This window comes from Carcharodon carcharias, chromosome 1 (assembly GCF_017639515.1).
Source record: "Carcharodon carcharias isolate sCarCar2 chromosome 1, sCarCar2.pri, whole genome shotgun sequence".
In the NCBI taxonomy this organism is placed as follows: Eukaryota; Metazoa; Chordata; class Chondrichthyes; order Lamniformes; family Lamnidae; genus Carcharodon; species Carcharodon carcharias.
In genome coordinates, this window is record NC_054467.1 from 129,476,495 (window position 1) to 129,488,509 (window position 12,015).

At 44.9% G+C, this 12,015-nt stretch overlaps 1 protein-coding gene across 1 annotated transcript in view; it reads left to right on the top strand.

Moving 5' to 3' along the window:
- Positions 1-12,015, top strand: part of pcdh7b (protocadherin 7b) — a 385,942-nt gene that overhangs the window by 224,013 nt on the left and 149,914 nt on the right. Inside the window, exon 2 of the mRNA XM_041182788.1 lies at positions 5,905-6,121. Coding sequence (XP_041038722.1) covers positions 5,905-6,121 — 217 coding nt within the window. The remainder of the gene's footprint in view (positions 1-5,904; positions 6,122-12,015) is intronic.

Here is a 12,015-nt window from a genome sequence, read left to right on the forward strand (position 1 = left end):
AATGGTGGGCCATGTTGCCCACCATCAGACTCCAGGAACATCATTGTAACACATCAGCATATCATTAAACGGCCAGCCCGCCGGACTCAACCCCACTCCCTGCCCCCGCTGGATCATCTGCCCTCATCGGCGAGTAAACACACCGACATGTATCACATCAGCATATATAAGATGTGCAATTAGCGGGCTGCACTTCACTTGGGACTTCAAGCTTTGTTTGCTTACCTTGCTTCAGGCAACACTCACAGTCATCAGCGCCAGGCTTCACCTACAGCACCACATCACTTTTAGGGGGGCTCACAGGTAGGTCTCTACCTACCAGATCAGCCATACATGGGTGGCTGCAGGGCAAGGTCTTGCTTGGGAGGAGAAGTGGCCTGAGGTAAGGGAAGAGGCTGCAGGATGAGAACTGCACTGGGAAAGGAGAGTATCTCAGGGTGCGTGTGGAGGTACATGTTGATCTGCCCAAGATGGTAAAGGCTGAGGAGGCAGTCTCCAGAGGAGATGAGGCCAGATGGACTTGTGAGCGTATGTGTGTGAGAATAGGTGGTGATGCACCTTGAGCTAGCAGTGAGTAAGATGCCAGTGAATGTGTGATGGACATGAGTGTGTGGGTTTAAAGTGACGAGATGGTTACCTGGCTGCACGGATGAGATCATTCATCCTCTATCTGCTTTGGATGGTCAACCTCTTATGTGCAACATTTGCACTGATCACCTGCCATCGCCTACCAAGCCAGAGTGGTAATGTAGCTGCCCCTCCTGCGGCCAGGGCGGGAGCAAAGGACATCATAGCGAGGGTGGAGGGCATCACAGCGGGGGCGGAGATCACACGGTGTCGAGGCAGTGGTTTCCTTGCCTTTCGAGGCCATGTTTTCTTTGCTGCAGTCCTGGGCTGGAAACACTGAGTGCAGTTGTACTTTAAATGTGATTCCACCCACTGTTGCTTTCCCTGTTGATTTTGGTCCCTAATCCCCTATAGAGAGCACGTGTTGCTCTAATAACTGCAAGTTCAGTACAAAAGCTCATTGAAAGCCAGCGGGCAAGTGTAAGTGTAACGTGCTGTTTGTTCTCCACTGACCACAAAATCTGAGCCAGTCTTATCTTCCTAAACAGAGGGTGTGCATAACCTTTTATGTAAAGTATTCTGACATCACCATGATTATCATAGTTTAAAGTTACACAGTACATGGTACAAGTCCGCCCCTTCATGGAATTTCACTATAGAATACAAGGACAAAGGACTGAACTTTTACCACACCCATGGATAGTGTTCACCATAGCTAAGAAAAACGCTTGATCAAGAATTCACAAATATCATTCTTGTGTTGCTGTGTCTTAGAAGATTGCTGGCGCACATTCCACTCCAGAGACTTGAGCACAAAAAGTGGCTGACATTTCAGTGCAGCATTGCTGTATTGTTGGAGGTTTTTCAGATGAGATGTTAAACCAAAGCCCCACCTTCACTTACAGGTAGATGTAAATGATTTCATGGCATTATCTTGAAGAAGATGAGAGGAGTTCTCTGGAGTCCTGACCAACATTTATCCCTCACCAGTATCACATGGAAACAGATTATGTGGTCATTATCACATTGCTGTTTGTGGGAGTTTGTAGTCCACAAATTGGCTGCTATGTTTCCAAAAGTGCAACAATGACAACAACAAAAAATATTTCATTGGCTGTGAAGTGCTTTGGGCCATTCTGAATTTGTGAAAGGCATGGGATAAAATGTAAGATTTTATTTTTCTTTAGCTCATTTGGTTGTAAGGGGTTCTTCGTGAGCTGGTTCACCCTTACTATTAGTTCCCGAATTTAGGATTTTATAAAAGGACATACTTAGACCGACACAAGGTTTTAGGTTCAACCACAAACTTGTTTATTAACAAAACACCCCCAATGCCCCAATACAAGAGCTCTAAACTAGTGTAACAACGTTGCGCAACACTCAAAACCACAACTTATTAATAAAAGCCTCCACTGAAAAGAAAAACCCACTGGCAAAACCCCATGTGTCTGCCCGAAGGCTTACTTGGTCCAATTCAAATCCCCTCAGGATTTAGTTGCTACTCTTAAAACTATCCTTAAACCTCAGCCCCAGTATCCCTTGGATCTGTCTGATACTTACAACCCCCACGCAGTTGGTGATTCTAGTGTGAGCTGTAGGTTCGTGAATCAGGTTGGCCGTTCCTGATCCTCCTTGGTGACTGTAGTGCCAGACCCTACGTTCTTGGCCTTTTATTGCAAACTTAATCAACGATATGGAAGCATATTTCCTGGAGACATTCTGTTGGATGGTCAGTGCTTCCTTTTTAATCTCTTTAGTCTGGTTCTTTGGTCCAGACAAACCCATTCATCACGATGTTGTTTACAACTGAAACAATGGACCACATCCAGATGTGATGCCACTGGTTCCCAAGTTGATGTGCATGTGATAAAGTCCATTCTCCTTAGCTGTTGTTGGTGTTTGTTTGTATAATGGCTGTTGTCTGGGCCATCCGCTAAGATGGTCTCCCAGTTTCTTTAATTGGATTGTCTGATGGCACCTGCTTTGTATCGCTGAGATGATAATGTCCCAATCTCTTTACATAGTATCGACTTGGTTTCGATCTTGACATGCTTTGTAGATTAACCCCAGGCAGTACAGCCTGCCTCTCTGTGCTGAGATTTGGCCTGTTTGATTTGCAGTGTTTATGTCTATGAAGCAAAGTTTTTTGATGCTTTATATTTAAAAGAAGTCCAGTTGGAGGGGATTCCAACCCTACATGGTAGAGGTGAAATTGGCGTTGAGTAATTGCATAACATGGGTGATAGCGATCAGCAGCCTATTTTATACTCTGCCTGATTATGCTTACCATTGATTGCAAGACCAATTCCCCCCAATCCCTGCACCACCTGCTCCCACCACCCCGCCCATGCCCAAGTGGACCCAAATTTCACTTCGAGATGTGCCATATGAAGGGAAATTAGTTCCTATCAGGGATAGAAAATTGATCCCTACCTTGCTTTCATCAGCATTAGATTGTTTCAAAACATATATTGGAGGAATAACTTTTAGAGACTTTCTATGCAACATAGATTTAAAGCTAGAATTTACTAATAGTGAGAAAGAGACAGTTGCTTAAAGTGTTGGTATAACATTCCTCTGTTACTGTTTCAACAGCGACATTAATCCAATTTTTAAAAATGAAGTTGAGGCTGAAAAGCAAAGTGAGGTTTACTCTGCATGCTATTATGTGGTTGCTTGTTAATTCTTGATGTTGGCTTCCAAGTGAGAAAGTAATCTTTTCTCTTAAGAGCAATATCTGTAATTCTCAATAGCACTAAGTTCACGAAAAACTTAAAACAGATGGATGAAAATGAAGGAATAAAAAGGAAAAAAAAAGAAGGAAAGGAAGAAGATGCAATAAATAATATTTGATGATAAAAGGATTAAAAATTAAATTATAAAAATCCTGGTAATTTTACTATTTTTTATTAAAACACCCATGGCTGAAAAACAAGAGGATGGACATATAATGGTGCAGTCAGATACATCATATACATTATTTATAGTAATTGTACATTCCAAAATCTACATTAAGCAGGAAATCTCATTGTAATTAATTAATTTCCATGAACATTGAACAGCAGTCTGTTTCAATTACAAATTCATGGAAAAAGTCTTCAAAGTGTCAATTGGATAACCCTGGATTATTATTTCATAAATGCAATAATTAGATAAAAAGAATATTCAGTTGTAATTCTGTTGTGTATGAATTTTGGTGTTCAAATGTTCTGCGAAGAAAACTCATTGAAACATCTGTAACCCAAAAATCTCCATGAAGGCACAAACACTATGTACGCTTTGTCCTGCCCAAAACATGCACATGTATAAATAGCTGTTCTGCAATATTGTCTGGAAAAGTTTCTTTATACAAGGATGTACCAGTATGTACCAGCAAATAAATCCTGCTGCAGTGCAGTTATTAGAAAACAAGAAATGTAGCCACTCTGTTCTCCAACTTCCAAGTACCCTGAACACAAAAGAGAATAGGAAGTCTGTTCCTTTATGTGACCCTGGAACAAATTCATATAACTGGCATAATTTGAATTAAAAACATGGGGCAGAATTTTGCCCTTGGTGTGCAGGATTGGCGGGGACGGTCAGGAAGCCAGCTGCTGTCCGCGATCGACAGTGCACCACGATTTCATGCTGGCTGACCAATTAAGGCCCGCCCAGCGTGATACATGAGCGGCAGTGCTGAGCGCTGCCTGTGAGGGTGGGGGGAGAGGAGGGCGAGTAGGCCTAGCGCGAACTTTGGGCATGCATGCGAGGGAGCGCTAAATAATTTCCTTGAGCCGTGCCTCAGGGAGATGAAGATATTGAAAAAATTAATAAAGCACAGGAAAATGTAATAAAACGTGTCCCTCGTGTGACTCTTGTCACATAAGCAGGGACATATTTTTAATTAAAAAAAAGTTTTTATTTTGTTTGTATTTGCTTTTGGAAGCCTTATCCCGCCCCTGGATGAGGTTGAACGAGCAGTAAAATGTTAATGACAATCGATAACTTAATGGCCTTAATAGGCCTTTTAATTGTCGGCAGGTGTGCTGCTGGCTCCGTTGTGCACCCACAGACCCAACGACTGGGCAATGACGTCGGCTGAGCATCATTTCAAGCTTGGTTGGGTCGGGTGCGCCCCAATCCACCGAGTTAAAAATCCTGGTCATCGTCATAATTAGATTGTATTACCATGCAACATTATTGTTACCCCTTGATCTAGATGGATTTTAAGGTTTTGTAACATCTACAGAAAATTTGCTTCCAATTTGCCAATGCAATTGCTATTCATTAGCAATAATTTACTTGTCAGCAATCTGTGAAGATGTTAATTTAAAGTATTTTATGAACATTCACTTCTTTAGGAAGGGGAAAATTACAATTTTATGAGTTTGCTTCAAACGGGTCATTTATTAGTGTGAGACATACATCCGATTCACATGACTGAGCATGACAGCACTCTCAGAAATAGGAGACATTGTCTTCAGTGAGAAACCTTTTGTTCAGACCAGTACCACCTGATTGTTTAGATGAGAGAATAAAGCAAATCATTCTTCCCACTTTATTGCAACATAATTTTAGTATATTTAGCAAATTAACTGCTGCATTGGGGTGGAACTCATTTTGTTTGCAACAGTCAAAGAGACAGCAATTTATATAGGTAGCACCGTATTAAACAAAATGATGCAGAAAGCTTTTGCAATACAGGTGGCACTGTTGGTACAATTGTAAAACAGGCATATGTGACTGTTGGCAAAGTTGGCACAGATGGCACAACTGAGAACTTTAGAACAGATGGGAAATTTGGCTTGGTTGACATAGCAGGTCTGGCTGGGAAAATTTCCACAGATGGTATAATTGGCACTGGAAGGATCAGATGGTACATGCGACACCATAGGGTCACAAAAGTATGTCGTCTCCCTCCAATTAATCTGGTCAGGAATCCAAGAAAAGAAAGCAAAAGATGGTTAAGAAAATTAGGTGAGTATTACACGGCTAGTAATTCACCAAAAAATCCCATGGCCACAAAATGTCCTGTAATGTTGTCTTCAAACTATTTAGTCATTGAAAGGAGACTGCTAGAACAGGAATATAGCAACATGCTTGTGAAATAATGAAAATTAATTGTTTTGTCACGTTATGATTAAGTGTACTCTGGCAATGGCTCTTGTCACTAAATAATTTTTATAGAAGCAGTAGTTGCAAACAGTGACATTCATTACTCTAACAAATTAACATTTTCATTCCTTGTTTCAGTAGACCTCCATTTTATTCTCTATGTCTCGTAGAACGTTGTAGATTTACACTGCAGATTTGATGATGAAAATACGGCTATGACACTTATGATACTGTTTCTTCTAGCCTTTCCGTCGAGTGACTTTCTCTGTGGTGAGTCAGCCTCAGGATCCGCACCAGGGGTCCCTACAGAGCTGTTACGACAGTGGCTTGGAGGAATCAGAAACGCCTAGCAGCAAGAGTTCATCAGGGCCAAGACTAGGCTCACTCCCACTTCCAGAAGACAACTATGAGAGGACCACACCTGATGGCAGCGTTGGTGAGGCAGAACATATGGAAAATGGTAAGGTCATAAAACTAATCACTTTTCTCAAAAGCACAAAGTGTATTAATATTAATGCTTGAGACTGGTTTTCACAGATTACACAAGCACTTAATGCAGACTTCAAAGTATGGACAGCATAAAACATTTTTTAAGATGAATACATTTATATTTCTCTATGAGTACAATAGGGTTACATCAAATCAGCAATGGCAAGATGGTAAACTTCATTCATAATTCCATTATATTAGATTGCAATGGTCATTGATTCAAAGTGAAAAGATTTATTAATATTACCTCCTGAGAATTTATTCTTAAAGAATCATCCACAAATGCATCTAATACAGCTGTTGAACTGGAAACAATTTTATTTTAATTTTATTTCTTCAACCGCAAATTTCCCCACCAATTTTCTCTCCCCCTTTTCTCCTGAAGGTGTTGACTCTTTGATGAAAAATGTTTCGATGGATTCTGATTATGCTCTGCTCCCTTCATGTGGTCATTATTCATGTGTGATTCTGGACAGTGAGGGGTGATTATTGAACAGCTGACCAACAAAGCATGCTGGTCAGGCGTCTAATGGTATTAGATCTGCACCATTTTGAGGGCCCAGCCCATTCCCGTGCCACTGGCAAACTATGGGTACCCCACCATAGCTTGCTAGGTCTGGGACTGCATAATATTAGACTGTGCGGAGACTGACTCGCCAGGCCAGGAGATAGTTCATGGGGTTGATGGGGGAGTCAGTTGTGGAGAGAATGCCCAGGGTAGCATTAGCCCACATTATTCTTGTGGAGCCCAGTGAAGCAATCCTGCTCCTTCTAACTCCACAAAAATAATTCTAAAATTAATCTGGTGCATCTTCTGCTGTGCCATCTGGCAAAACTAGGTGGAGTGTGGAAGCTGCATGCTCTCTCTGAGTTGTCTAAAATTTGAATCTGGCCCTATGAACATCATGCAACCATTATTTGCATATTAAAAGGGTGTACCCCCTGAAACAAACAGCTACACAGTGGAAGAACCCTTTAAAGATGGTGGTGACTGGAATGATATCGTAAACAAAGTGGTAAGTCATTTTCAATTAAAATCTACCCCAAATCTCAGCAGGCTATTTGATCACATTGCAAAACAAAAACAGAATTACCTGGAAAAACTCAGCAGGTCTGGCAGCATCGGCGGAGAAGAAAAGAGTTGACGTTTCGAGTCCTCATGACCCTTCGACAGAACTTGAGTTCGAGTCCAGGAAAGAGCTGAAATATAAGCTGGTTTAAGGTGTGTGTGTGGGGGGCGGAGAGATAGAGAGACAGAGAGGTGGAGGGGGTTGGTGTGGTTGTAGCGACAAACAAGCAGTGATAGAAGCAGAATATCAAAAGATGTCAACAACAATAGTACAATAGAACACATAGGTGTTAAAGATAAAGTTGGTGATATTATCTAAACGAATGTGCTAATTAAGAATGGATGGTAGGGCACTCAAGGTATAGCTCTAGTGGGTTTTTTTTTTTATTTTATATAATGGAAATAGGTGGGAAAAGGAAAATCTTTATAATTTATTGGGAAAAAAAAAGAGAAGGGGGAAACAGAAAGGGGGTGGGGATGGGGGAGGGGACTCACGACCTAAAGTTGTTGAATTCAATATTCAGTCCGGAAGGCTGTAAAGTCCCTAGTCGGAAGATGAGGTGTTGTTCCTCCAGTTTGCGTTGGGCTTCACTGGAACAATGCAGCAAGCCAAGGACAGACATGTGGGCAAGAGAGCAGGGTGGAGTGTTAAAATGGCAAGCGACAGGGAGGTTTGGGTCATTCTTGCGGACAGACCGCAGGTGTTCTGCAAAGCGGTCGCCCAGTTTACGTTTGGTCTCTCCAATGTAGAGGAGACCACATTGGGAGCAACGAATGCAGTAGACTAAGTTGGGGGAAATGCAAGTGAAATGCTGCTTCACTTGAAAGGAGTGTTTGGGTCCTTGGACGGTGAGGAGAGAGGAAGTGAAGGGGCAGGTGTTGCATCTTTTGCGTGGGCAAGGGGTTGTGCCATAGGAGGGGGTTGAGGAGTAGGGGGTGATGGAGGAGTGGACCAGGGTGTCCCGGAGGGAGCGATCCCTACGGAATGCCGATAAGGGGGGTGAAGGGAAGATGTGTTTGGTAGTGGCATCATGCTGGAGTTGGCGGAAATGGCGGAGGATGATCCTTTGAATGCGGAGGCTGGTGGGGTGATAAGTGAGGACAAGGGGGACCCTATCATGTTTCTGGGAGGGAGGAGAAGGAGTGAGGGCGGATGCGCGGGAGATGGGCCGGACACGGTTGAGGGCCCTGTCAACGACCGTGGGTGGAAAACCTCGGTTAAGGAAGAAGGAGGACATGTCAGAGGAACTGTTTTTGAATGTAGCATCATCGGAACAGATGCGACGGAGGCGAAGGAACTGAGAGAATGGGATGGAGTCCTTACAGGAAGTGGGGTGTGAGGAGCTGTAGTCGAGATAGCTGTGGGTGTCGGTGGGTTTGTAATGGATATTGGTGGACAGTCTATCACCAGAGATTGAGACAGAGAGGTCAAGGAAGGGAAGGGAAGTGTCAGAGATGGACCACGTGAAAATGATGGAGGGGTGGAGATTGGAAGCAAAATTAATAAATTTTTCCAAGTCCCTCCGAGAGCATGAAGCAGCACCGAAATAATCATCGATGTACCGGAGAAAGAGTTGTGGAAGGGGGCCGGAGTAGGACTGCAACAAGGAATGTTCCACATACCCCATAAAGAGACAGGCATAGCTGGGGCCCATGCGGGTACCCATAGCCACACCTTTTATTTGGAGGAAGTGAGAGGAGTTGAAGGAGAAATTGTTCAGCGTGAGAACAAGTTCAGCCAGACGGAGGAGAGTAGTGGTGGATGGGGATTGTTCGGGCCTCTGTTCGAGGAAGAAGCTAAGGGCCCTCAGACCATCCTGGTGGGGGATGGAGGTGTAGAGGGATTGGACGTCCATGGTGAAGAGGAAGCGGTAGGGGCCAGGGAACTGGAAATTGTTGATGTGACGTAAGGTGTCAGAGGAATCACGGATGTAGGTGGGAAGGGACTGGACAAGGGGAGAGAGAAGGGAGTCAAGATAACGAGAAATGAGTTCTGTGGGGCAGGAGCAAGCTGAGACGATCGGTCTACCGGGGCAGTTCTGTTTGTGGATTTTGGGTAGGAGATAGAAGCGGGCCGTCCGAGGTTGGGCAACTATCAGGTTGGAAGCTGTGGGAGGGAGATCCCCAGAGGAGATGAGGTCAGTGACAGTCCTGGAAACAATGGCTTGATGTTCAGTGGTGGGGTCATGGTCCAGGGAGAGGTAGGAGTAAGTGTCTGCGAGTTGACGCTCAGCCTCCGCGTGGTAGAGGTCAGTGCGCCAGACAACAACAGCACCACCCTTGTCAGCGGGTTTGATGACAATGTCAGGGTTGGACCTGAGAGAATGGAGTGCAGTAAGTTCAGAGAGAGACAGGTTAGAATGGGTGAGAGGAGCAGAGAAATTGAGACGACTAATGTCGCGCCGACAGTTCTCAATGAAAAGATCGAGAGAAGGTAAGAATCCAGAGGGAGGGGTCCAGGTGGAGGGAGAATATTGAAGATGGGTAAAAGGATCCGTTGAACTGGGAGAGGACTCCTGCCCAAAGAAGTGAGCCCGGAGACGAAGACGGCGGAAGAAGAGTTCAGTATCATGCCGAGCCCGAAATTCATTGAGGTGAGGGCGTAAGGGTATGAAACTAAGTCCTTTGCTGAGCACTGAACGTTCAGCATCGGAGAGGGGAAGGTCAGGGGGTATAGTGAATACACGGCTGGGGTTGGGATTGGAAGATGGGGTGGGGACGGAGGGACAGGCAGGGGTGGAGGGTCCTAGATGGGTGTTGGTGTCGATGAGTTGTTGGAGCTTGCGTTCCTTAGCACTTGAGAGAAAGAGAAAAAGTTTCTTGTTGAGGCGTCGGATGAGCCGAAGGATAAAATGAAACTGGGGGCACGCGCAGCTTTGAAAAAGGGTACGGCGGTGCTGCTGGAGGGAGAGGTCGAGTGTGTTCATATGGCGGCGCATGGCACTGAGAGTGGATTTCAGAATGTGACGGGAACAGCAGTCCGAGAAACGTTTTATGTCCCGGAGATACCTGTAATCCTGGGTGGGTTCGAAACATGAGGGGTGGAATTTCAGTTGAAATCCATGTGGGGTAAGTCGGAGACGGAGACAGTCACTGAGAAAGGAGATATGGCTGTGAAAGCGGGTTTTAGTAAACACCTTGTCAAACACTAGGAGAGAAATGGAAAGCAATGAAGATGAACAAGGCAACAGAGAAATCCGGAAATCTTGTCGCAGAGAGGAACAGAACTTCTTCAAGGAGGTAGGCATTTCTTGAAGAGCAGTGGCAGTCAATTAAACACAGAGATAAAAACAAAAAAACTGCGGATGCTGGAAATCCAAAACAAAAACAGAATTACCTGGAAAAACTCAGCAGGTCTGGCAGCATCGGCGGAGAAGAAAAGAGTTGACGTTTCGAGTCCTCATGACCCTTCGACAGAACTTGAGTTCGAGTCCAGGAAAGAGCTGAAATATAAGCTGGTTTAAGGTGTGTGTGTGGGGGGCGGAGAGATAGAGAGACAGAGAAGTGGAGGGGGTTGGTGTGGTTGTAGCGACAAACAAGCAGTGATAGAAGCAGAATATCAAAAGATGTCAACAACAATAGTACAATAGAACACATAGGTGTTAAAGATAAAGTTGGTGATATTATCTAAACGAATGTGCTAATTAAGAATGGATGGTAGGGCACTCAAGGTATAGCTCTAGTGGGTTTTTTTTTATTTTATATAATGGAAATAGGTGGGAAAAGGAAAATCTTTATAATTTATTGGGAAAAAAAAAGAGAAGGGGGAAACAGAAAGGGGGTGGGGATGGGGGAGGGGACTCACGACCTAAAGTTGTTGAATTCAATATTCAGTCCGGAAGGCTGTAAAGTCCCTAGTCGGAAGATGAGGTGTTGTTCCTCCAGTTTGCGTTGGGCTTCACTGGAACAATGCAGCAAGCCAAGGACAGACATGTGGGCAAGAGAGCAGGGTGGAGTGTTAAAATGGCAAGCGACAGGGAGGTTTGGGTCATTCTTGCGGACAGACCGCAGGTGTTCTGCAAAGCGGTCGCCCAGTTTACGTTTGGTCTCTCCAATGTAGAGGAGACCACATTGGGAGCAACGAATGCAGTAGACTAAGTTGGGGGAAATGCAAGTGAAATGCTGCTTCACTTGAAAGGAGTGTTTGGGTCCTTGGACGGTGAGGAGAGAGGAAGTGAAGGGGCAGGTGTTGCATCTTTTGCGTGGGCAAGGGGTTGTGCCATAGGAGGGGGTTGAGGAGTAGGGGGTGATGGAGGAGTGGACCAGGGTGTCCCGGAGGGAGCGATCCCTACGGAATGCCGATAAGGGGGGTGAAGGGAAGATGTGTTTGGTAGTGGCATCATGCTGGAGTTGGCGGAAATGGCGGAGGATGATCCTTTGAATGCGGAGGCTGGTGGGGTGATAAGTGAGGACAAGGGGGACCCTATCATGTTTCTGGGAGGGAGGAGAAGGAGTGAGGGCGGATGCGCGGGAGATGGGCCGGACACGGTTGAGGGCCCTGTCAACGACCGTGGGTGGAAAACCTCGGTTAAGGAAGAAGGAGAACATGTCAGAGGAACTGTTTTTGAATGTAGCATCATCGGAACAGATGCGACGGAGGCGAAGGAACTGAGAGAATGGGATGGAGTCCTTACAGGAAGTGGGGTGTGAGGAGCTGTAGTCGAGATAGCTGTGGGTGTCGGTGGGTTTGTAATGGATATTGGTGGACAGTCTATCACCAGAGATTGAGACAGAGAGGTCAAGGAAGGGAAGGGAAGTGTCAGAGATGGACCACGTGAAAATGATGGAGGGGTGGA